This window comes from Myxine glutinosa, chromosome 5 (assembly GCF_964187855.1).
Source record: "Myxine glutinosa chromosome 5, kmMyxGlut1.1, whole genome shotgun sequence".
Classification (NCBI taxonomy): domain Eukaryota; kingdom Metazoa; phylum Chordata; class Myxini; order Myxiniformes; family Myxinidae; genus Myxine; species Myxine glutinosa.
In genome coordinates this window covers 132,368,837-132,396,434 of record NC_136265.1, presented here as the reverse complement: position 1 = coordinate 132,396,434, position 27,598 = coordinate 132,368,837, and the positions used below count along the sequence as shown (strand labels likewise).

General features: G+C 43.5%; 1 protein-coding gene across 1 annotated transcript in view; it reads right to left on the bottom strand.

The window, feature by feature from the left end:
• Nucleotides 1–8,894: 8,894 nt before the first annotated feature.
• LOC137428075 (transmembrane channel-like protein 1) overlaps nt 8,895–27,598 on the bottom strand; it is a 55,569-nt gene continuing 36,865 nt past the window's right edge. Inside the window, exons 10-19 of the mRNA XM_078777412.1 lie at nt 25,495–25,689; nt 22,726–22,905; nt 22,410–22,574; nt 18,436–18,564; nt 15,827–15,894; nt 15,483–15,722; nt 15,273–15,398; nt 13,811–13,889; nt 12,411–12,618; nt 8,895–9,371 (exon numbers count right to left, since the gene is read on the bottom strand). Coding sequence (XP_078633538.1) covers nt 9,133–9,371; nt 12,411–12,618; nt 13,811–13,889; nt 15,273–15,398; nt 15,483–15,722; nt 15,827–15,894; nt 18,436–18,564; nt 22,410–22,574; nt 22,726–22,905; nt 25,495–25,689 — 1,629 coding nt within the window. The 3' untranslated portion in view covers nt 8,895–9,132. The remainder of the gene's footprint in view (nt 9,372–12,410; nt 12,619–13,810; nt 13,890–15,272; nt 15,399–15,482; nt 15,723–15,826; nt 15,895–18,435; nt 18,565–22,409; nt 22,575–22,725; nt 22,906–25,494; nt 25,690–27,598) is intronic.

Here is a 27,598-nt window from a genome sequence, read left to right as displayed (position 1 = left end):
TTTCTCCATGTTCATCACTGACATCGCCAAGATTTTGTGGAATGAAGTCTAGATGAGATTGGAAGAAATGTATCTTGAGTGACATTCGAGCACCGAGCGCCTGGTAACTCTTCAACATCTTGTCCACAAGCTCTTCATAATTTGTTGCTCGAAAATTTCCAATGTAATTGCTAGCAAGAGCCACAAAGCTATCCCAAGCAACGCTTTCCAGCTCAGATAGTCTCGTTACAAAGTCCTGATTAGTGAGTTTTCAATTCTTTTAAGTTTTCTTTTACAAGGGCCAGTGAGTTTTACAAGACGAATTTGAGGACCATTGAAAACACCCGCCTTTACTTTGGCCTCAGATACAATGCCTTGGAACTTCATTAGCAGGTTAGCATTATGCAATATGCTAACTATATGATATATGCTATCTATATGCTATATGCTAACTATATACAACAACAACAACAGGCATTTTAAGGCCATTTTCCCTGCAAGAGCGGGGGTTAGCCTTGCGGTCCCCATGACAATGTTCTCCATTTTGCCCTATTTTCTGCATCTCCCCTTGTTAACCCCCTTGCCCGCATTTCTTCTTCGACCATCTTTAGCCAAGTCTTTCTCGGTCTTCCCCGTCCTCTACTTCCTTCTACATTCATTTCCATCACTCTTCTCAACCAGTCACTTTCATCCTTCCTCAACAAATGACCAAACCATCTCAACCTGTTTCTCTTCACAGCATCCATCACAGGCTCTATTCCCATCATCTTTCGCAATTCATCATTTGTCTTCCTCTCTCTCAACGATACTCCACACATCCACCGAACCATTCGCATTTCCACCCTTTCCAGCCTTCGTTGCTGCTCTACGTTCATTACCCATGTCTCACTCCCATAAATCATAACACTTCTCACACATGCAGCATACACCTTTCCCTTCAGCTTCAATGGCACTCCCCTCCTCGTCAGCACGCCACTCAGTTCCCGAAACTTCTTCCATGCACACCTCACTCAAGCAACCGTTGCCGAGTCTGATCCACCTTCTCCATTCAGCATGTCTCCGAGGTAGCAAAATGTTTTCACACCTTCCAGCTTCACGCCATCTCCAAGATCCAACTCAACATTTCCTCCATCTGCAGCTCCCTCTGTGCACACCTTACACTTGAATGTAGCTGCCACACTGGTTAATGACCCTCTCAAACCACTACATTTTTGATGAACCCACTCAGCGCACATTGTACATTGAATGGAATTCACTCCGACACCCTTCCTGCACACAGCACACGGCCACTTCCCAGTTCTTTCCACCTCACCACATGCTTTACCACTTGCCATCACCTTCGTTTTTCTGATATTCACCTTCAGACCTTTTGTCTCCATACATTCCTTCCACTTGTTCATCTTCTCCTTCAGTCCATCCATACTTTCTGCAATCAACACCAGATCATCTGCATACAACAACTCCCACGGTAGACCCTCCTTTACGTTCTGAGCCAGCACCTCCATCACAGCTACAAATAGTAGTGGACTTAGTACCGACCCTTGATGCACTCCCACCTTCACCTCAAACTCACCACTGTTCCCGTCCTTCGTCCTTACAGCTGTGCGCGCTCTTTTGTACATTGCCATCACGACTCTGATCAACCATTCCTCCACTCCTAACTTCCTCAATGCCCATGTCACTACTTCACGTGGAACCCTATCGAATGCTTTCTCCAGATCTACAAGCCTAAGAAACAACTTCTTCCTCTTCTCCATCTACTTCTCCTGCAACTGCCTCACAATAAAAAGCGCATCTGTCGTTCCTCTTCCTGGCATGAATCCAAACTGCATTTCGTCAATCTTCACTTTCTTCCTTATCCTCCTCTCCAACACCCTTTCCAATACATTCATTCCATGCTCCAATAACTTTATCGCTCGATACGAGCCACAGTCCAGAGGGTCACCTTTCCCCTTGTATAGAGGGACGAGGGTACTCAGTTCCCAATCCACTGGAATGCGGCCTTCTTTCACCACCAGATTGCAGATCTCTGTCATTCTCTTCACACCCCAATTTCCCGCTGCCTTCAACATATCTCCCATAACTCCCGTCGGCCCTCCCGCTTTTCTACTCTTCATTGCTTTTATCGCTTCCTCAACTTCCTTCTCGGTTATCTTCTCTGCCGGTCCAAAAACTGGATTACTCTCTATGTTGCCATCCCATTCATTCTCTGCATTCAACAGTATTTCCACATATCTCTTCCATCTTCCTTTAATTCCATTTGGGTCCACAACGATTTGTCCCACTTCATCCTTCAAGCAACTCACCCCCATCACATCACACCTCTCTTTCGCTATCTGCTTTGCAATCCTGAATACTGCTTTCTGCCCCTCTTCCGAATCCGAGCGCTCTCCGAACATTTTCCTACATGCCTCCTGTGCCTTTGCTACCTCTTTCTTTGCAGCCTTCTTGGCTGCCTTATAACTTTCATGCTCTGCCTTTTCTGCCCCCATACCCTTCGCCTTCTGCCACTCCTTGAACTTCTTCCTCTTCTCGTCAATCTTCTTCAGTCAATCTTCTTCAATCTTCTTTCCAACTTCATCATCCCACCACCATGTTTCCGAGTGCCTCGGTGGTCCTTTTGTCCATCCACATACCTCACGAACGGCTCCCAACAGACTATCTTTCATTGACATCCAACCACTTTCAAGCTCAACCACATCATCCTCCACTATACTCAGCCTCTCTTTTAATGCCTCCCTCACTGTCACCTCTTTCAACCTCCACACCTTCAATCTCGGTTGGTACTTCACCCGCCGAGCTCTCCTCGCACCTTTCACCCTTATGTCGCAGACAACCAAGTGGTGCTGTGAAACAGCCTCCTCCCCCGGGATCACCTTTGTGTCCCGGAGGTGCCCCGGCTATATGCTAACTATAGACAATATGCTAACTATATGCTATATGCTAACTATATGCTATATGCTAACTATATGCTATATGCTAACTATATGCTCTATGCTAACTATATAGCTATATGCTAACTATATGCTATATGCTAACTATATAGCTATATGCTAACTATATGCTATATGCTAACTATATGCTATATGATAACTATATAGCTATCACGTGCCTTCGATACGGTCTGGCACCCCGCTCTGCTGACCAAACTCTCCTCCTTTCGTATCCATGGAAATATCCACGCATGGCTGGCGGACTTCCTCTCTAGTCATAGTCAACGTGTGGCCCTGAATGGGTTTCTCTCATCTCCTCTTCCTGTTCAGGCTGGAGTTCCCCAAGGCAGTGTTCTGGGCCCTCTGCTTTTTCTGGTCTTCATCAATGATCTCTCTGACTCTCTTGAAAATCCTCTCTAACTCTTTGCTGATGACTCTACTCTCTGTCGCTCCATTCCTCATCCCTCAGATCGGCAGTCTGCAGCCTCCTCACTCTCTGCAGACCTGGACAAAATCACAGACTGGGCAAACAAGTGGAACATGTCTTTCAATCCTGACAAATCTCACACTCTTATGATATCTCTCCAAAAAGACCGACTGGACAACCCTCCCATCCACTTTCTGAATAATCCTCTCCAAGAAGTTCTGTCACTCAAGCTTTTGGGTCTCACTATCTGCCATGATCTTTCCTGGGCAAACCACATTTCAAATCTGGCCTCCAAAGCCAGTCGCCGACTGGGCATCCTCCGTCGTGCGAAGTCCTTCCTTGGCACACCTGAGCTCCTCACCACATACAAGGCTTTCATCCGCAGCTCAATGGAATACTGCTCTCCCCTCTGGGCTGGTGCTCCTGCCTCACACCTAGCTCGTCTTCACGCTGTTGAAACCAAAGCGTTCAGAATCATTGGAATCTCCCGCGATGAAGCTAACTCCAAGGGCCTTTCACTCACTCACCGCAGGCAGGTTGGTGGTCTTTCCGTTTTCTACCGACTCCTCTCTGGCCTTGCCCCCCCCCCCAGCTCTCTCTGTGCTCTGTCCCCCAAATATTCCTACAGGTCGCACAAGATCTGCCTGCAACCCTCTTATGGTTAAACTGCCAAAATCAAGACTCTCTGCTCACCTTCACTCCTTCATTCCTCTTTTCTCCCACCTCTGGAACAAACTCCCTCACTCTCTTCAATCCCACTCCACCCTCCAGGTCTTTAAAACAGCTGTTCACCACCATCTCTTATCTTCCCCCATCCAAAACCTTGATCTTTTCTACCCCCGCTAATTTCACCCCAAATCCACTTTTTTGAAATACCAACTTCTGTCCTGGAAGTCCTTGGTGTCCTTGTGTTTTATACTTCTCCCACCCCACCACCCCCCCTTCCCACGCCTCCTCCCCCCAAGCCCTCTCCCTCCCACACATGTCCCTGCTCTCAAAGGTTGTGTTTGTGTGCTTCCCCATTCTCTCCCCATCTTGTCTTCTGCTCCCTCTTTTTATATATTTTGTTTGTCTGGTTGATTTGTTTGTGAAATAAATGTCAGCTCTTTCACGAGCCTCGATTCAGTATACAAAAAAACAAAAAAGCAGTGGAAGCCAGCACCATCTTGATCCATGGCCTTCACAAAGTTCTTCATCAAACCAAGTTTCAAATGAAGTGGTGGTAAGAATACCTTCTCAGGGTCAACAATAAGTTTGTGAATTTCAAATTAAGTGGTATTCCTATGGTATACTCGTTCTCAAAAACTGGATGTGCTCGTGAAAATTGGATATCATAATCAAAATCTACAGGTTCATATTGGTTAGAATCACCTCAAAATATACTAGAACCATAAAACTTTAAAAATTTTGTTGACCAGTGTTATTAAGGCTTTTGAAGGTTTTGTAATGATTTGGATATGTTTTTAACTCTATGAAATTAGTGCTCTCGTTATCATAACAAAAAGATGAATACCAAATGCTCTTATGATATTGAGGCCGACAGATTTACTTGCACTGATGAAGTGTAATGGTGTAACCGGATGTACCAGTATGGCCTTCTCACACTGCTTACAACATCAAGGATTCGTGTTGCAAAAACAACACGCCAACACTGCCATGACCAGCCCAAAGCCCTGACCTTACCCCCCAGGTAAGTCACTACCGGGTGTGTTGGAATTGCAATTACGGTCTCGACAACAACATCCACAAAATCCCAAAAAACCTGGGAACACTATGTGAGGAATGGCCGAATACCAAAAACCAGTAGCTGATGTTAGCAAAAGGGTACAGACTGAGGCTGCGTGCTATGTTTAGGAAATAGGAAAGTCCTAAAAGATATTCAATGGACCGCACCACACTCCAAGATAACTATTTTAGAATTCCTTTGTTGTATTTCCTTTGGGGAAAACATCACATCCATTAGCACCACATACTGACAAAGAGGTAGTCCAGGGACTCCAGCAGAACAATATACCTGGAAGTTGAGGAATAGTATCCAAATTAGAGCACCAGAGGGCTCTCTGGCTGAAGGTAACTTATTGCAGGTAATTTCAAGTAAAAAGGAAAGGTTCATCTTGCAATTATAGGTTCACCCATGTCTTCAATATAACTTAGTTAACATAATAAGCTGTCGTGTTGCAATGTGGACGTTATGATTTCTAAAATAAGTGAAAAAAATTACGCTGTATAGAAGAAGATAACCAGTTCAAACCCTGGTCGGTGGTTCAAAGCCTGGCAGAGTCATATCAAAAACTCCAAAAGGGTATGTGCTGCTTCTTTGCTTGAAATTTGCCACATTTAATAGGATAAGAGCATGTTCAATCCCCATTGGGGAGGAAGAAATTCCTCCTTAGGAAATGTCCTTCTGAGTGCGGGGTGAGAAAGGCTGAGCCATTGCTGTGGCGCTGCTGGCACCCAGAGTGCCCTGGGAAGTGACGGCAATTCTCACAAGCTCAGTGACTGTTTCTCTCATATAACAGACCTGCGTGTGTGTGTGTGTCTCTGTTCCACTACGAGCAATAGACCATCCTGCCACTCTTGGCCATCCTGCCAGCTCAGAATTTCACGGCAATGTGTGTGCCATTCTTGGATGGTCATTAAACTGGTGTCTGTCGCCTGTCGGCATTAGTTGGTCTGGAAAACCCTCCCATCTACTTTCTCAACAATCATCTCCAAGAAGTTCTGTCACTCAAGCTTTTGGGTCTCACTATCTGCCATGATCTTTTCTGGGAAAAGCACATTTCCAAGCTGGCCTCCAAAGCCAGTCGCCGACTGGGCATCCTCCGTCGTGCGAAGTCCTTCCTTGGCACACCTGAGCTCCTCACCACATACAAGGCTTTCATCCGCAGCTCAATGGAATACTGCTCTCCCCTCTGGGCCGGTGCTCCTGCCTCACACCTAGCTCGGCTTCACGCTGTTGAAACCAAAGCTTTCATAATCATTGGAATCTCCTGCGATGAAGCCAACTCCCAGGGACTCCCCCCCCCCCCCCCCCCCCCCCCCGCTCTTGTGAGTTCGGGATAATTATTGCAACTTTTTTGTGGGAATAGCTGGGGAATGAATGCATTTGGCCTAAGTCTTTCATGAACTGGCTGGATAGGCCTGACTTTCCACTGCAGCAAGAATGTCAGGATGTTGGAGATAACTCGCCTATGCTTCATGAAAGAAAAGGGGGATCATTGACGCCCAACGACTCAACGAGTACTAGCAGATGACCTCCGGCTTAATGTCCTCCGGAGGGACGGCGCACACTTCTAGGTTTCGGCTATCCTGGAGCTCTCCCTACTAGGTATGTTAAATGTTCATGTATGTTGTAAATAAATCATATCAAAGAAACATTCTTACATGTGCAGTAAACTATGGAGTTTGAGTCTGCTAAAGACAGGCCGAAGAGCTTTTCCTTTTTTATGTGGCAGGTGGTGTCAGCGCAGGTGGTGTAACGCCATCTGGCATATACAATCCTGATAATATTACAAAAGTATATACGAGTAATTAAAATATATTCCCAGACTGGATTCATCATGTCCAGATTCTAACCACAAGCCACTATTGTCACGATCACAAATCAAAAGACATGCGTCGCCATTTTGTTAAATATGACTGCACAAGGAGTAGTCAGTATCACTCAAAGTGGATTCTTCTTTCATTCAAACGTGTCCTGTGGCCGGTGATGTAAATGAAGAATCCAAACCACAAAACATGATCATATAAGTTTTCTTTTTCATAAATACATCAGGATTGAAGCACATGTGGCGGAAATCTGTGTAATACGAAACATCATATCTATAGTGGTAATTAAGTAGCTATTAGTAGTCAGGGCCCTTAGGGATATCTTGGTTCAAATTCTTCCAAAAGCATCAAATTTGGCGCAGATGTTGCCCATGCCATACTCTTTCGATTTTTGACGGGCGCCAAGGGCGGTATGATCCAGGGAACATACCGGTCCATCCCGCCATGTCACCTGACCTATGACGTCATAATTAGGATATGCATCCAATCACATGGCGTACTATAAGTGGTCAAAGTTCAAAATGAATCGATCGAAAAATGAAGGCAGGGATCCATTTTTAAGGTTTTCATAAAATCCAATATGGGCGCCAGGTCACATGACCTATGACGTCATATTTATGACGTATACAATCATGTATACATGAACCCGGATCATGATCGCACAAAAATTAAACACAAGGATATGGCATACAGTTCATAAAACATCAAAATCCGTACCTTTGTAATTAGACTGATGAACTGCATATGCCTGAAAATTAGGAAATAGACATGTAAATATTTCCTCTAATTGTCAAAAATAAGGTCAGAGTTCGATTACCCAACCCAGAAACATAAAATCAGGAACCTCGCGTAAATCCTGACAAAAAACTCAAAAACCGACATGTTTGACTCAAAAATGACCTTTAAGATGACCTTGAGGGTTGACCTTGAATCATCAAAATAACATCGTAATTGGATTCCTCGACCTCGAAAACCCCTGAAAAGTGGTATCATACATGATTCCAACCCTTTTGGTTATTTAACTGATTTTCCTCTAATCCGGGTGGCGGCCATTTAGTATTTCGCCAATATGGGGCCCCCTGGGGGGAGGGGGGGGCGCCCGTCTAGGCGCCCGTCAAAAATCGAAAGAGTATGGCATGGGCAACATCTGGGCCGAATTTGGTGCTTTTGGAAAAATTTGAACCAAACGGCCCCAAAATATCTCTAAGGGCCCTGACTATAGAAAGATATCACAAACTCGACTTCTCCATCTTTCTCTACGTCTCGTAAAGAAGGCAGAGGAGTTAACAATGCAGAACCTTTCCAGGATAAAAAAGATTCTTCATTGAAGTAGATCTGCACAATGTCGACATCAACTCACCCTTCACTCGATTCAAAGTTAGGGTTGTACCATTACGAAAATGGGGGCAGGGGTGAGTTGTGGATTGTACCATTACAAAATGGGGGGGGGGGGGGGGTGCCTAATGCGCAAAAAGGTTAAATTATGGACGAGGGTAATGGTTCGAATCCAGTAAAGGCCTGAGAAACATAATGTAAGAGGCGAATAAGGTAATGGTTCAAATCCATTAATGCTTTGAATCCGGGTAAAGGGTAAAGTGTGTGACTGTTCACCTGTTCACCACCATCTCTTATCTTCCCCCATCCAAAACCTTGATCTTTTCTACCCCGTTAATACACCCCAGATCCACTTTTTTGAAGTACCGACTTCTTTCCTGGAAGTCCTAGCAGTGTCCTTGTGCATTATACCTCTCCTACCTCCCCTCCCACCCCCCCTTCCCATGCCCACACCCCCCAAGCCCTCTCCCTCCCACAGATCTCCCGATGTCCCTGTTCTCCACTGTTGTACTTATGTGCTTCCCTCTCTCTCCCCATCTTGTTTCCCGCTCCCTTTATTATATGTTTTATGTGTCCGTTTATGTTTTTTTGTCATTAATGTTAGGTCTTACACGAGCCTCGATCTTGTATCCAAAAAAAGAAACCCCGATTTCACCCCCCAGAATTTATTGCAGTAAACACATCGTGATGTCACTAAGAGATAAGTCCAATGTCCGGTTGCGATTGATTGAACGCAACCGGCGTTTTGAAGATGATAAGTAAATACATATGGTGATGAAGAAGATTCCTAAAGGGCAGAGTATTCAAAAGTGTGTTGGACCAATGATGATTCTCCTTGTAAATATGATTATGCCTCAGATCACATATCCAACCCCCACAGCGTCCTTTAATTCCTCCTTTATATTTCAATCAGTACTGTGGATACCCTCGTTCATGTGGTGGATGTCTTCGGTACGGAGGGTACATGTATGATGAGTGAGGATGTCCAGGTAAGTATCCAGGATAATATCCCATCATCATCCATGGAGGTACTGGAAAGTGAGGAACACCGGGGTGTCGACCACGGCCACGACCATGGGCCCGCCGGGCCCTCTCCTCGGGTGCGTGCTTGAAGGCTCTGTTATTACTTGCGTCTTCGTCCTCCATGGCTATTCCGCCATTACATGAGAAAAAAAATTGACAACATTTGGTCAACAGATAAATAGTTAGAATTCGTTGAAAAATATCTTAATGTATTTTTACCCTCGCCAGAGGTGAGGGTATTGCATTTGAGTCCATTTGTTTGTTTGTTTACTTGGCAAAAAAAAAATAAAAAAATTGCAAGTATGTTGATCACTCCGGTTTGTGCGTGTTTGTTTGTCTGTCCGCTCACTTATCCTTGCCTACAGGTCACAATTTTTTATACCGATCTTCACGAAACTTTACCAAAGGGTAGAGTTCGTGGTCCGACAAAATCCTATATATTTTTGGGGTCAAAAGGTCAAAACGTCAACATAGGCCAAAGGTCAACCACTTTTTTTCAAATTTCTAAAATCCTCAATTTTCATCCGATTGACTTGAAATTTGAATAGGATATACATGTCGGCGAACTGAATCCAACCACCAACTATTTTTGAGATCAGCATAGGCCAAAAGGTCAACATAGGTCAAAGGTCAACCACTCTTTTTCAAATTTCTAAAATCCTCAATTTTCATCCGATTGACTTGAAATTTGAATAGGATATACATGTCGGCAAACTGAATTCAACCACCAACTATTTTTGAGATCAGCATAGGCCAAAAGGTCAACGTAGGCCAAAGGTCAACCACTTTTTTAAAAATTCCTAAAATCCTCAATTTTCATCCGATTGACTTGAAATTTGAATAGGATTTTCATATCAGCCAACAGCATTCAACCACCAACTATTTTTGAGGTTAAAAGGATGCTCTACTGAGTGCCATTCCACTTTGTTCTGTTTTTCCAAGTGTCGCCCTATGAGTGATTTTTCATCTGTTTGTTACTTGCCGGAAAAGATTCCGGCAAGTATTTTGATCAGTTGGTTTGTCTGTTTGTTACTTGCCGGAAATGAAAAGATTCCGGCAAGTATGTTGATCGGTTGGTTTGTTACTTGCCGGAAAAGATTCCGGCAAGTATGTTGATCTGTTCGTTTGTTTGTCTGTCTGTCTGTTTGCAGCACTACGTCTACACCGTTGCATGTAGAATCGCCAAACTTTGCACACATATTGGTCTTGCCCGGGAATAGACTGTGCCCAATTGATGACGTCATCGGTCACGTGGTTCGGCCGCCATCTTGGAAAAAATTTGCACCTCTATATCTCAGAAAGTGCTGAACAGAAAAAATTGAGACATGGCTCATTGTAAAGAACTCTCCATGGGGAATAAAATATGTTAATGATGACGTCATAGGTCACGTGGTTCGGCCGCCATCTTGGAAAAACGGGAAAAAATTGCACCTCCATATCTCCGAAAGTGCTGAATAGAAAAAATTGAGACATGGCTCATTGTAAATAACTCTCCCTGGGGAATAAAATATGTTAATGATGACGTCATCGGTCACGTGGTTCGGCCGCCATCTTGGAAAAACCGAAAAACATTGCACCTCCATTTCTCCGAAAGTGCTGAATATAAAAAATTGAGACATGGCTCATTGTAAAGAACTCTCCATGGGGAATAAAATATGTTAATGATGACGTCATAGGTCACGTGGTTCGGCCGCCATCTTGGAAAAACCGAAAAACTTAGCACCTCTAAATCTCCAAAAGTGCTGAATAGAAAAAAGTGAGACATGGCTCATTGTAAAGAACTCTCCATGGGGAATCAAATATGTTAATGATGACGTCATCATTCACGTGGTTCGGCCGCCATTTTGGAAAAACCGAAAAACTTTGCACCACTATATCTCCAAAATTGTTGAACAGAAAAAATTGAGACATGGCTCATTGTAAAGAACTCTCCATGGGGAAAAAAAATGTTAATTATGACGTCATCGGTCACGTGGTTCGGCCGCCATCTTGGAAAAACCAAAAAACTTTGCACCTCGATATCTCCGAAAGTCCTGAATAGAAAAATTTGAGACATCACTCATTGTAAAGGACTCTCCATGGGGAATAAAATATGTTAATGATGACGTCATCGGTCACGTGGTTCCGCCACCATAGTTGTCCTAAATGGCCGATAAAAAAGTACATTCTGGCAAGTCCTCGGTCTCTGACCGATTTTTCATCTGTTTGTCTGTCTGTCTGTTTGTCTGTTTGTTCGCAGTACTACGTCTACACCGTTGCACGTAGAATCGCCAAACTTTACACACATATTTATCTTACCCTGGAATAGACTGTGCCCAATTTTTAACTCTCTCGGCCCAAGGCCTCCATTATGACGTCATTATTTGATAATGCGACAAGTACAAAACTTCATCCAATCAAGATGCAATTTCTTGAGCGACATGAATGCATAAACTGGTGGAGAAAAAAATTATGAGGTCATCGGTCACGTGGTTCGGCCGCCAATCTTGAAAAAACCGAAAAACTTTGCACCTCCATATCTCCGAAAGTGCTGAATAGAAATAATTGAGACATGGCTCATTGTAAAGAACTCTCCATGGGGAATGAAATATGTTTATGATGATGTCATTGGTGCCTCCATTATGACGTCATAATTCGACAAGTACAAAAATTCATCCGATCAACATGAAATTTCTTGTGTCATGTAGGCATAAATTGGTGGAGAAAAAAAATAAATAATGATGACGTCATCGGTCACGTGGTTCGGCCGCCATATTTGTTTTAACACAAAAGCCTTAAAAAAACACTGAAAATACATCCTGGCGAGGGTTTGCAATCTCCGATTGCTCTTTTTCTTGTTTTTACTTATAATTCGCTTCTGTGTCTGTCTGTCTGTCTGTCTGTCCAGGGCATATTTTTTTTTACTATTTGAGCTTTTGTCATCAAATTTTCAATAAGACGTTATGAGAATATGGAGAAGACGAATTAATGGGAATGGGTAAAATTGTCAAAGGGCAAAGTCATAGTGAGTAGCAATAGGCCAGACTAGACCAAAAGGATAAAATAACGGCGGTTAACTCAACAAAAAGCATCATCTTCAATCACCTCACTCTTCCATGAGCCTCGGCTTTGTATTGAATGACGTTTACCAATGAGAAGCAACAACAAAAATGAGGTGCACGTACCTTCAGCAACAGCTTTTCCACTCTGAATCTTGTTCTTTGTGGGAATTCCACAGCTTTGCTGTGATGTCTTTGCTTTCGTAGCGTCGGCAGCAGCGCCGTGGTGCTCTCCTGTGTCTGTTGCCTCAACATTTCTTCCCTCTTCGTTTTCCATGGAGTCACTGACGGTGGCGTTCACCTTATTACGTTTGCTTTTTTCATCATCACGTTGCTGAAAATGAAACGACGCCATGTTGTTAACCGAGCTCGATCATTGCTGCTGTGGTCGATACAATAACGTCGCCAGGGTACTTCCATAAAACATCTCGCATGATGTGGAAGCTATATGATGGTCATGGTTCCCATACTATGGAAACAAGCATTCTGAGTATTGCGCTGCAATACATGTCCCCTACCGGCAGTCTGTCATCCGGAAAACTGTTGGGGAAATTACCAAAGTTCAAAGTGCCATAACTTTGTCAAAAATGATCGAAACGTCGTGAAGTTCGAACTTGATCTGTAACTTATCATGAGGAAACTATGTACCAAGTTTGAAATCATTAGCATTTAGAGTTTAGAGAAAAAAAGTCCGGAAAGCTGTTCTTTGTGTGACGGACTGACAGACTGACAGACGGAGGAACGGAGTGCAAACCTATAGTCCCCTCCGGTGTACACCAGTAGGGGACTAATAAGAGAGCTCCGCAAGCGTTGCTATGGCAGTTGCCCCATCTGTTTGATTCGTTTGTGGAAATTAAAGATCCCATGATAACTTTTGACGAGAATCGGCCATTTTGTGCTGATATTCTGACGGACTTCCCAGTTCTTGTCCTTATTAGTCCCCTACCGGTGTACACCAGAGGGGACTATAGGTTTGCACGCCGTCCCTCCGTCTGTCAGTCCGTCAGTCCATCAGTCCGTCAGTCCATCAGTCCGTCAGTCCGTCTGTCAGTCTGTCAGTCTGTCAGTCTGTCAGTCCGTCAGTCAGTCTGTCAGTCTGTCAGTCTGTCAGTCCATCACGCAAAGAACAGTTTTCCGGGCTTTTTTTTCTAAACTCTTAATGCTAATGACTTCAAACTTGGTACATGGTTTCCTCATGATAAGTTGCAGATCAAGTTCGAACTTCACGACGTTTCGATCATTTTTGACAAAGTTATGGCACTTTGAACTTTGGGAATTTCCCCAACAGTTTTCCGGACGACAGACTGCCGGTAGGGGACATGTATTGCAGCGCAATACTCAGAATGCTTGTTTTTATAGTGTTATTAGTTTACTTGTTGATGGCTGCTTTAGCCGCGCTCCACTGCAGGGAGTAGCAACCAGTTTGGAGATAAAATCCCAGCAATGGAGGCATGCACAATCCAATCGTGGGTGCCCCGATGCCCCTGTATGGCGGTTGGGAGCCACAGCGACACATGACAACCCACCATTTGTAGTTTCTTCTTCAGCTCAAGATTGGCTTCCTTGTAGGATTTTGAGACCGCTTGAAGGTAATACAAAGCTAGCCTGAAAATCCAGAAACAAAACAAACCTGTCACATAACAATGTTTCGGGATTACCCCCCCCCCCCCCTTTTTCTGCAAATTCCAAGACTTTTTGAAGACTAGGTGAATAAATATTGATTAGCACATGTGGAGGAAAATTGATGTGGCATACATCGTATTTACGGGAGTTCATCCGGAAAGGAATAGCAAACAATTCGCACAAAATTACAAACTATTTTGATCCGGCCAGTAAAGGTAAAGTTATTCAAAAGCAACTTCCACAACTCAATGGTTCACAATTATCGGGGATGCCTCTTCGCGGTGGTTGCACCCCACCCCCACCAACGCAAGTCAGGGGCCAAATCTTCCCAATTCTTCCCTGCAGCCCAGATGCGTCAGGGCAGCGAAGTTATGGTCAGGGTGCCACATGGACCGGCCCTTTCCCTCTTGTCTCTTTCGCTTGCTTTCTCTTTCTCTTTCTCTCTACACTCTTCTCTCCACACTCTCTCCACACTCTCTCCACACTCTCTCTCCACTCCCTCTCCACTCCCTCCCTCTCCCTCCCTCTCCACGCCCTCTTCACTCCCTCTTTACTCTCTCTCTCTCTGAATCTCTCTCTCACTCTCTCTGAATCTCTCTCTCTCTCTTCACTCTCTCACTCTCTGAATCTCACTCTCTCTCTCTCTCTCTCTCACTCTCTCTCTGAATGTCACTCTCTCTCTCTCTCTCTCTCTGAATCTCTCTCTCTCTCACTCTCTCTCTGAATCTCTCTCTCTCCACTCTCCACTCTCTCTCTCTCTCTCTCTCTCTCTCTCTGAATCTCACACTCTCTCTCTCTCTCTCTCTCTCTCTCTCTCTCTCTCTCTCTCTCTCTCCACTCTCTCTCTGAATCTCACTCTCTCCACTCTGAATCTCTCAATCTCTCTCTGAATCTCACTCTCTCTCACTCTCTCTCCACTCTGAATCTCTCTCTCACTCTCTCTCTCTCTCTCTGAATCTCACTCTCTCTCACACACGCTCTCTGAATCTCACTCTCACACACACACACACACACACACACACACACACACACACACACACACTCTCTCTCTCTCTCTCTCTCTCTCTCTCTAACCCTGTTGTGGCCCTGACTTTGTGAAGGCGGGGGTACTCCATCGTTGATGTGGGGGATCTCTGGGTCACTCCTGCCAGATCGATCGGCTGTCTCCATGCCGCGGGATTGTTCGAGAGAACTATCCGGGGCTATACAACAACAACAACAACAACAACAACAACAACAACAACAATTCAATAGTTCATTCCTTGCTTTACTGTATTTGGTGGTATTTCTTATTCAATTTGATTTGTATTTCAGATTTATTTTCTCTTTTGTACTGCATAATGTTCATGGAAATGAAAAACTTACACAAGCAACAAAATGGCCGGTAGGACCAGCCCAGGGTTAGCGACGTAGCCGAAAACGGTGCTGAACCAAGCAGGGAAATCGGCTTCAATGGTTTCTGCGATCACGTCGTACATACGTGTCTTGCCACTGCATAGACACATATTCACTTTGGATGAGGACACGTTGTTCAGGTGGAAAGGAAACTGACTTATGTATAAGCTTTTGATATACCTGAAGGGACCACAGTCAAATGAGGGTGGTAAAGAGACTATCGTGTATGCTGTGGGCAGGAGGCTCAGGAAGAGTATGAAGAGAAGGATGGCCATGTAAAAGTTATTGGACCGAGATGCTTTGAAGACCCGTTCATGTGGTACATTGGAAGTAACCACAGCCCAACATTGCAGGTACATTGACGATAGCAGGCGGAGGACATTGACCGCCACCAGGCCTGGTGCGTAGAATGACCCCATCCTGCAAACGTATCATTAACACAAAGTTCGTACCCCGGTAAATGGACACAAACACCGGGTGAATAACATCGCTGCGGAATTTGAGATAAAAAGAGAACCCCTTACCAAATCATGCCTTGGTTGAAAATCAAGCCGAGCACGTTGCCGCTGATATCAAATTCAGAGTAAGAAGGCTGGAAGGACATAGGCAGCCAATCAGAAATTTCATAAGCTGTTTGACATTGATCGTTTAAGATCTATTCTAATGATACTATCTGTATGTGGGTTTCTGATCTTTGTTAAGCTACTGACATTCAGGATTCATTGTGAATTATTTTCAGGTACTCCTATTCAAGGTAAAGTAGGCCTGGTGCATGATACTTTGATTGTACTACCTTGTCGATGCAGCAATCAGTTGGGCTCAATAACATGTACCAAGCGCTCTTTCATACATCGACATTACCCATGGAACAGACGGTTTGGCATGCTATGTGATTATGGTCAAACACAGGTTAGGGGTGAAGATAACATTCTCACCTGTATTCTATAGAATTGAAACCTAAACATTATTGCCATCTCCTATGACGAGGCCGAAGCATGACACCTGTTGCTGTCAGGCAGGTCAGTATCTTCTCTGGGTTGTTTTAACCACTTCTCCTCTGGTCTAGCTCCCTCTGCTTTCTGACCTCTCCCCCCAGCAATTTGCGGACACATGAATTCTACCAGTAACCACTCTTGGATAAACGCCCCAAATTCAGACTTTATTCATACCTCCATCCTTTTGTACCTCTTATCCTGCTTGTAGATCTGCCTTACAGAGACGGTTCGATTGCACTCTTCCTTCCAGACTTCAATCAAGCGGCGAACCACCCTCTCATGTCACCCCCACCCCAACCCATGATCTTTTCTACTCCCAGATATCCTACCTAACCCAACCTTCTCACTTGCAGGTTACTATCTTTCCTCCCCTCCTCTCTGTTTCTCTTATTTTCCTGTTTGTGTTCAATTGTGACACCACTGCTTCACTGTCAGCAGGTCATTTCCACTTTCCCCTCTTTTAGCTTCCTCTTCCATGAGCCTTAAAGGTCCCATGTAATTCAAGTTTCTGGTTATTTATATATTAACTTGACGTTCCTAGTGAAGAAATCACCCATGTTTCTTTTTTAAAATCAACAATGGGATAATTAGACCAATATTTTGAACATTTGTAGTGTTTTTCACAACTTGCTATGCCCCGCCCCTCAAAAAAGTGGAGTTTAGGGAACCGCAGGTCACGTGACCGGTGACGTCATCTCCAGAACGCGACTCGCTCAGAGTCGATTGATGAGACGTCGCGCGCCGTATAAAGTACGTACAAATGCATTGTGCACATGTGTTTGCTATCTCACTGATCGTCTTAATTCCTGTGATTGTTTCGCGAAAGTTTTTAAGAGTTTTAGCCTTACTTTCGAAAATGCCTGCAAGATGTATCGTAGCAGGATGCAGCAATACAACCAAAGACGATGTAAGCCTTTATGTATTCCCGAAAGATGAGAATCTTCGGAGAATATGGACATCTAAAGTGAAGCTGACGAGGGGAAACTGGAAAGGCCCCAGCGACACGAGCGTCATTTGCAGCGCCCACTTCGAAGACAGTGACTTTGATCACGGGCTCTATTCGCTGTTCAGTTTGAAGAAGTTGAGGAGGCTGAAACCTGATGCAGTACCCATCATCAAAAGCAATGTCGTTCCTCATGCCGAGAAAAAAGGGGTGTGAGGACAGCTGCTGAGAAGCGGAAGAAAATAAGGGTAAGTCATTTCGAAGTCATCTGAGGTATGCTGATACAGATGTGTGTCACGCCTCGCCTCGTTGATAAGCCCGCAAGGTCGCTCCGTGGAGCGGCCTGCGCGTATTCAACTATGGGTGAATTATATAAATAACAACTCACGGTCTGAGGTAACTCGGCTAAAAATTATCCGATTTGCACCAAATAAAGTTTATGAATGGTTTCACAGGCCCCTACTTCTCACTAAAAGTGGAAACAGAATGTAAATTGGAGTTAAAACAAGCCCGCAAGGTCGCTCCATGGAGCAGCCTGCACATATTGCACTATGTGTGAATTATATAATTACCAACTCACGGTATGAGGTAACTCGGCTAAAAATTATCCGATTTGCACCAAATAAAGTTCATGAATGGTTGCACAGACCCCTACTTCTCACTAAAAGTGGAAACAGAATGTAAATTGGAGTTAAAACAAGCCCGCAAGGTCGCTCCGTGGAGCAGCCTGCACATATTCAACTATGGGTGAATTAAATAATTAACAACTCACGGTCTGAGGTAACTCGGCTATAAATTATCCGATTTGCACCAAATAAAGTTCATGAATGGTTTCACAGACCCCTACTTCTCACTAAAAGTGGAAACAGAATGTAAATTGGAGTTAAAATAAGTGTTTGATTTGTATCAAGCAAATGCACGTGGAGCTTGCGAGCGAGCTGCGTTCTGGAGGTGACGTCACATGGATTACGTCATCGGCTTTGAGGTATGGGGCAGAATTTTTAGGGGCGTTCCCAAGTGGTTCGGTTTTCTTTCATTTTTAATGTTTCAGAGTGAATATAACAAAAAATCAATGCCATATTTGAATTCACCATAAAAAGACTCATTTGGATGACATCAAATGCATTTTGAGTGAGATTCCGTGTCTGTCGACCTTTAATCATGGATAAAAATAAATATATATGTAAACACTTACAAACCCATACTCCAGGTCCCAGCACCAGCAATAGTTGAAAACCCTGACAAAGAGTGCTCTCACAAAGTCTCCAAGCATGATGGTGATGTATGTGGTAATAACGTCTGATATTGTAAGACGGACAAATTCCTGCGGGGCAGTGAGGAAAATCAAAGAGTGATTGCTTTGGAAATTTCCAAAAAGCAATAAACAAGTGTCACAACAGCGGAAATGATCAAACTTGTCAACCAAGTTTGTGTATATATATATATATATATATATATATATATATATATATATATATATATATATATATATATATATATATATATATATATATATATATATATATACTGTATATATATATATATATATATATTAGCTGAAAGCACCCGGCGTTGCCCGGGTTATTTTTGAATCAATTTACTACGATAATTCAGCTTTTACCCATGGCCGAAGAAGAATGACTACTATATTTCAGCTCAGCTTTTAATTGTGAAATGGGCCCAGCTCGGCCGACGCAGCCTCGACCGGCCTCACCACCTAGCCTATAACCTTCCCGGGGCCCGTCCCGACATTTTTGGTTCTTTTTGAATGAATTTACTACTATAATTTAGCTTTTACCCATGGCCGTAGAAGAATGACTACGATATTTCAGCTCAGCTTTTAATTGTGAAATGGGCCCAGCTCGGCCGACGCAGCCTCGACCGGCCTCACCACCTAGCCTATAACCTTCCCGGGGCCCGTCCCGACATTTTTGGTTCTTTTTGAATGAATTTACTACTATAATTCAGCTTTTACTCGCGGCCGTAAAAGAATGACTACTATATTTCAGCTCAGCTTTTAATTGTGAAATGGGCCCAGCTCGGCCGACGCAGGCTCGACCGGCCTCACCACCTAGCCTATAACCTTCCCGGGGCCCGTCCCGACATTTTTGGTTCTTTTTGAATGAATTTACTACTATAATTCAGCTTTTACTCGTGGCCATAGACGATTGACTACTATAATTCAGCTCAGCTTTTAATTGTGAAATGGGTCCGGCTCGGCCAATGCGGCCTCGACCGGCCTCGCCACCTAGCCTAAAACCTTCCCCGGGCCTGTCCCGACATTTTTTGTATTAGAGGTTTCCTCCTATCTTTCACCGTTCAGGAGATTAGCTTGCACAGACAAACAAACAAAAACTTTCTTTTATAATATAGAGAGAGAATATATATATATATATATATACATATATATATATATATATACACCCAGGTGTCTGTGTTGTGCTGTCATGTCTTGTCACTGAACTACTCCCTCAAACGTTTGTGAAATCATACCAAACTTCTGGTATGCACCTACATGTATCTCTCCCGTGTGTATGTCCTAAGGGTGTTTTTTTTTTTGTTTTTTTTTTGAAAAAGAATATATTTATGCAAAATAATTGTTTGTATTTTGATTGGTGTAAACCATGACAAAACAGCAACTCAGGTACAGTCATCGATCTATATATCTATATAAAGAGTCACATATACACTATAGTATAGGTGTACTGTAGGGCAGTGTCTGTGTTGTCACTGAACTACTCCGTCAAACTTTTGTTTCCGTCGTTGTGAGGTGTTTTGAATTTTGTGGTGGTGAGGTGTTTTTAATTACGTGGTGGTAAGGTGTTTTGAATTTTGTGGTGGTGAAGTGTTTTTAATTACGTGGTGGTAAGGTGTTTTGAATTTTGTGGTGGTGAGGTGTTTTTAATTACGTGGTGGTAAGGTGTTTTGAATTATGTGGTGGTGAGGCATTTTGAATTGTATGGTGGTGAGGTGTTTTGAATTACGTGGTGGTAAGGTGTTTTGAATTACATGGTGGTAAGGTGTTTTGAATTATGTGGTGGAGAGGCGTTTTGAATTATGTGGTGGTGAGGCGTTTTGAATTGTGTGGTGGTGAGCCGTTTTGAATTGTGTGGTGGTGAGCCGTTTTGAATTACGTGGTGGTGAGGTGTTTTGAATTACATGGTGGTGAGTTGTTTTGAATTGTGTGGTGGTGAAGTGTTTTGAATAACGTAAGGTGTTTTGAATTACGTGGTGGTGAGGCGTTTTGAATTGTGTGGTGGTGAGGCGTTTTGAATTACGTGGTGGTGAGGTGTCTTGAATTACATGGTGGTGAGTTGTTTTGAATTGTGTGGTGGTGAAGTGTTTTGAATAACGTAAGGTGTTTTGAATTGTGTGGTGGTGAGGCGTTTTGAATTACGTGGTGGTGAGGTGTCTTGAATTACATGGTGGTGAGTTGTTTTGAATTACATGGTGGTGAAGTGTTTTGAATAACGTAAGGTGTTTTGAATTGTGTGGTGGTGAAGTGTTTTGAATTGTGTGGTGTTGAGGTGTTTTGAATTACATGGTGGTGAGGTGTTTTGAATTACGTGGTGGCGAGGTGTTTTGAATTACGTGGTGGCGAGGTGTTTTGAATTACGTGTTGGTGAGGTGTTTTGAATTATGTGGTGGTGAAGTGTTTTGAATTGTGTGGTGTTGAGGTGTTTTGAATTACATGGTGGTGAGGTGTTTTGAATTACGTGGTGGCGAGGTGTTTTGAATTACGTGGTGGCGAGGTGTTTTGAATTATGTGGTGGTGAGGTGTTTTGAATTATGTGGTGGTGAGGTGTTTTGAATTATGTGTTGGTGAGGTGTTTTGAATTATGTGGTGGTGAGGTGTTTTGAATTACATGGTGGTGAGGTGTTTTGAATTACATGGTGGTGAGGTGTTTTGAATTACGTGGTGGTGAGGTGTTTTGAATTACATGGTGGTGAGGTGTTTTGAATTACATGGTGGTGAGGTGTTTTGAATTACGTGGTGGCGAGGTGTTTTGAATTACGTGTTGGTGAGGTGTTTTGAATTATGTGGTGGTGAGGTGTTTTGCATTACGTGGTGGTGAGGTGTTTTGAATTATGTGGTGGTGAGGTGTTTTGAATTACATGGTGGTGAGGTGTTTTGAATTACATGGTGGTGAGGTGTTTTGAATTACGTGGTGGCGAGGTGTTTTGAATTACGTGTTGGTGAGGTGTTTTGAATTATGTGGTGGTGAGGTGTTTTGCATTACGTGGTGGTGATGTGTTTTTAATTTCGTGGTGGTGAGGTGTTTTTAATTTCGTGGTGGTGAAGTGTTTTTAATTTTGTGGTGGTGAGGCGTCATCGTCCCAAACTTCCAGTCTGCACCTAACCCTCCCATATGTATGTGCTGGGGGTTCTTTTTTGAAATGTATATATTTTTTTCAACTGAAATCTTCAACTTATATTGCTTCTAAATATATTTATTTAAAATATCAAAAATAATTAAAGGAAGCATTTGACAAGAATGGGTGAGAGAGGGAAGCACAACAACAGTAAAGAACAGAGACATCGGGAGATCTGTGGAAGAGAGAGAGGGCTGGGGCAGGGTACACGGGATAAACAAGATGGACACTACAGTGGCTTTCAGGAAAGAAAACAGGGAATTTGATGGAGGTGGGATTAGGGTGGATTAACAGGGGTAGAAAAGATCATGTTCATGTTACTTCCTGTGCAAACTTGTATCTGTACCCAAAGTGTGTAATTTGTAGCTCTAAATATGTGGCCGCGCATAAGGAACAGACCCACTGAGAGAGAGACAGAGATTTGCACTTATATATATATATATATATTTGGGATATCCACCGACTGGGAAGCCAAGATACTACTTTAGTGGTGAAACTTATCGCCTTTGGGTAGATTAGGGGGCAACATGGAAATTTCCACTATTAGTAAATTCCAAGTCTGAACTTACACCATATTTATACCATGTTTATTCATACCTTGTGAGAAGGCACATCAATGCCTGATAATTTAACCCATCACACATCAGTTAACTGGCTGATCCCTGATCTGATTGTTGTCTTTTTACCAGATCAATATCCTGGGGATGAAACAGTTTATCTTGGTTAAGAAAATTGCTCCGACAGCCTATTTCCGAGGACAATTGAAATAATTTTAGTTGCTGTGGAATAGCATACCTGTCCAACCATAGTTTCCCAACATGGACCCCGTGGAACATCGGCTGGGTTGATGGGCGTGGGAGGTGCGACGGTAGATGAGCCATTTGCCAGGAGAATCGGGATTGGTGGATTAACCAAGGCCATGAAATTGGTGGAGTTCCTGAGCTCTGTCTCTTCAACAAGCTACAATAAACAAAGATGGAAGCATGACAGGAAGTGAAACACCTGCAATGTGATTCTGGCAGTTAGGTACAACATTTTTAGGAATATGGAGGAAATCACAATTTATTGTTAATGTGATTGTGCTTCGACTTGTCTGTAATGTGGTGAATGCCTTGTTGTTGATCTCATCCATCAGGGCGATGATGAACGTGTACAGGTTTCCCATGAACAGTGCGAAGACACGCCCAAGTTGCCAGCGTAGTGCGATACGGGGATGGTAGTCCTCCATTGTGGAGATGGTCTCAAAGAGCGGCGGGCAGAACATGCCCAACAGGGACATCACGATGTTCACCTGCCCAGTTGGTGAGCAGTTGCGAGAAAGAAAATCACAGGAAGTGGTGAGGCCTAGTCGGTCAGGCTTAAAAACAACGAGACGAAAAACTAATTTAAATCACAAGGATACTTATTACGTAGCTCGATATTCATATGTATAGCATTTCTAGGAAAGGTAATCCTTATTATAAGACAATTTTTAAAAAATGTTTTGGAGTTTCTGTTTGTTTCCCAGAATGCAACTAAACAGGAAGTTGCATTTTAACTTCAATATCTTATTTGTATTTCAAGCAGGTACCACCTGTTGGTCAAGAACATGGCAGCAGGTGCTGATGTGGTACATCGCTTTACAGTCACAATCCCAGTTGCGAGATCTTCTTGGATACTCGGATATAAATCCCTTACGGACGACGTGCTAGCTCACTTGATGTACTCCAGTTACAAAGCTTGTGTAGTCTGAATTACACGACAGACTGGACATTGTGGCACCCAATTGGAGGGGGGGGGGGGGGGGGGGTTCTTTGTTGTCACAGACTGCAAATAACATGGGATGTTCTCAGGTGGGGCTACTACCAATATAGTGGCGGGGTGTACCCTACATCCCAGTAAACTGTACCTACACTCAATGTTTGGGGCCTTTACGTGCCACAAAAGGGTAATGTACAAACGCACAGACACCCAAACAAACGCACAAACACGAAAAACATTTATGCATGTTGTTGTTTCGTATGCAGCTTGTGTTTGCTCGTTGCATCAATTCTGGAAGCGTGGCAGTGCCACCGTTACCTTTAAGCTGGTACCCATTTTGCCAACCTTGGAAGGATGACAGGCTGAGTCAACCCACCTGATGTTATTTAAATGGCACAACAGGGGCTCAAACTCAAGACCCTAAGATCTTAAGCCAACCACCTAACCAGGGGATCGAAATCATGACACCAAGATCTTAAGCCAGCCACCTTAACCAGGGGATCTAAATCAAGACCCCAATATCTTAAGCCAGTCATCTTAACCAGGGATTTGAAATCAAGACCCCAATATATTAAGCCAACCACCTAACCAGGGGATCTAAATCATGACATCAAGATCTTAAGCCAGTCATCTTAACCAGGGGTTTGATTCAAGACCCTAAGATCTTAAGCCAGCCACCGAACCAGGGGATCTAAATCAAGACCCCAATATCTTAAGCCAGTCACCTTGACTAGGGGATTGAATTCAAGACCCCAAGATCTTAAGCCAGTCACCTTGACTAGGGGATTGAATTCAAGACCCCAAGATCTTAAGCCAGTCACCTTGACTAGGGGATTGAATTCAAGACCACAAGATCTTAAGCCAGTCATCTTAACCAGGGGTTTGAATTCAAGACCCCAAGATCTTAAGCCAGTCATCTTAACCAGGGGTTTGAATTCAAGACCCCAAGATCTTAAGCCAGTCACCTTGATTAGGGGATTGAATTCAAGACCCCAATATCTTAAGCCAGCCACCTTAACTAAGGGATTCAATTTAAGACCCTAAGACCTTAAGCCAACCACCTAACTCGGGGATAGAATTCAAGACCCCAAGATCTTAAGCCAGTCATCTTAACCAGGGGTTTGAATTCAAGACCCTAAGATCTTAAGCCAACCACCTAACCAGGGGATCTACGTCATGACACCAAGATCTTAAGCCAGTCACCTTGACTAGGGGATTGAATTCAAGACCCTAGGATCTTAAGCCAGTCATCTTAACCAGGGGTTTGAATTCAAGACCCTAGGATCTTAAGCCAGTCATCTTAACCGTTCAGCCAACACTAGGCTTAATATTTAAATAGATATATGTACATTTATACAGCTCCAGGCCTATCCTGCACTTTATCTGAACTAGTCCTTCAGAGTAAGACTGGTCCTCTCCAAATATTTATTTATTTATATATATATATATATATATATATATATATATATATATATATATATATATATATATATATATATATATATATATACAGTGCCTACCTATAGAATGTCTACACCACCTTTCAAAATTTTCACCTTTTGTTGCCTTACAGCCTGGAATTAAATTCCATTAAATCAGACTTTTTCCACCTTTATTTACACATCGTAACCGACAACTTCCAAGTGAAAAACAAATTCTATAAAATTCAGAAAATTTACTAAAAATACAAAACTAGGATATCTTGATTGGATAAGTATTCACCCCCCTTATAATAACAATTGTAAATTAGCTCAGGTGTAAGCAACGACCAAATTATTTGCAGGTTAATTGAGAAGATGAAGGAGGTGCCAGTAATTCCCCTTAACATCGATTTTTATACCAAAATAGATGTGCCCAATCAAACATCACTGCACGTGCACACACAGGTAAAATTTCAAGTGCTCCAAAACCTGAAAATGACCATTTGGTATTTGTCTGTCTGTGCAAGGTTTGGTGCTTTTCCCACATGGTGCACAATTGTTATTAATAAGGGAGCAAAGGGATTTGGAGGAAAGGGAATGGGGATGTAGGCATTTTGGGTGGTGGACGGAGGGGCTTAAGATTCCAGCAACTTATATTTATATTATATATATATATATATATATATATATATGGCTATTTATAGCTGTTAAAAACGTACCTCATTGCGTTCCCACATCCCAAAGTTATCCCAGCCCGCCTGTGAAAATTTCTGTGAGCGTTTAACAACGTAATAAATGAGGTATCCGCTTCCGGCAAGCACGACCAGGATGAGCACGTTGGCGAGCACGCGAAGGAAACGTCTGAGATGGATGTTCTCGTCCTTCATGCTCTCCTGCTCCTCCAAGATGGACTCCTAAAAATAGAATTCAGCAAAGCATGAGCTGGTAAAACAACAGCAAACTATGTTGTTCACCTAATATCGATACCCAGGTCGAAAATCCCATAGAAACGAAGAGACCAGGAGGACATTTACAGTATATGGGTCTCCATTGGAAATCACGGTTTCCACAGGAACCAGTAGAGTTTCCAGTACAAACATAACCGGATTTGGTTGGAACCAATATAAAAACATTGGGTGCAACTGGTCTGAAAACCATAGAAAGCAACAGGAACCTTTAAGTTAAAGTGGCCCTGAAGAAACCATGAGAGGTAAGTGGTCTAAAACCCCATAGACCAACCAAAATACATTCATTATATTTGGTTATCTATAATAATAAATGGCAGTGTCCGTCCGTCTGTTCATCTGGCTGTCTCCTCCATAACTCCAAAACCATGAAACGTAGCGGCCCCAAACTTTGCCTGGACCTCCAACAGATTGCAATGATGAAAACTGGGAGTTTGGGTGTGTCATAACACCCTTTTTGAAGATGATTAACGAGGTGCTCAAAAGAAAAAAAAACGAAAAAGGCTTACCAATATGGCGGCCTGCCATCTTGGTCAGCCCACTGCCACTTTTTTTTTTTTTTTGGGGATACAAGATCGAGGCTCGTGTAAGAGCTAACATCAATCAAAAAAAAAAACGGACACACAAAGCATACAAAAAGGGAACAGGAGATGGGGAGACAGAGGGAAGCACACAAGTCCAACAGTCGAGAACAGGGACAACGGAAGATCTGTGGGAGGGAGACGGCTTGGGGGGTGGGGGTGGGGGGGGGGGGGGAGAAGGCATGGGAAGGCGGGGGGGGGGGGGGGGGTCGGAAAGTATAAAACACATGGACACTGCTGGAACTTCCAGGAAAGAAAAAAGTCGACATTAAAAAAAAAAAAAAAAAGGGATTTGGGGTGAATTAACAGGGGTAGAAGAGATCAAGGTTTTGGATGGGGGAAGATAAGAGATGGTGGTACACAGCTGTTTTAAAGACCTGGAGGGAGGTGTGGGATTGAAGAGAGCGAGGGAGTTTGTTCCAGAGGCGGGAGAAAAGAGGAATGAAGGAGTGAAGGTGAGCAGAGGGTCTTGATTTTGGAAATTTCGCCAGAAGAGGGTTACTGGCAGATCTTGTGCGACCTGTAGGAATATTTGAGGGACAGAGCACAAATAGAGCTGGGGGAGCAAGGCCGGAGAGGAGTCGGTAGAAGACGGAAAGACCACCTACCTGCCTGCAGTGAGTGAGTGAAAGGCCCTCGGAGTTAGCTTCATTGCGGGAGATTCCAATGATTCTGAAAGCTTTCGTTTCAACAGCGTGAAGCCGAGCTAGGTGTGAGGTAGGAGCACCGGCCCAGAGGGGAGAGCAGTATTCCATTGAGCTGCGGATGAAAGCCTTGTATGTGGTGAGGAGCTCAGGTGTGCCAAGGAAGGACCTCGCACGACGGAGGATGCCCAGTTGGCGACTGCCTTTGGAGGCCAGGTTGGAAATGTGGTTTTCCCAGGAAAGATCATGGCAGATAATGAGACCCAAAAGCTTGAGTGACAGAACTTCTTGGAGAGAATTGTTCAGAAAGTAGATGGGAGGGTTGTCCAGTCGGTCTTTTCGGAGAGACATCGTCAGAGTGTGAGATTTGTCAGGATTGAAAGACATGTTCCACTTGTTTGCCCAGTCTGTGATTTTGTCCATGTCTGCAGAGAGTGAGGAGGCTGCAGACTGCTGATCTGAGATATGAGGAATGGAGCGGCAGATCGTGGAGTCATCAACAAAGAGATCGAGAGGATTTTCAAGAGAGTCAGAGAGATCATTGATGAAGACCAGAAAAAGCACAGGGCACAGAACACTGCCTTGAGGAACTCCAGCCTGAACAGGAAGGGGAGATGAGAGAAACCCATTCAG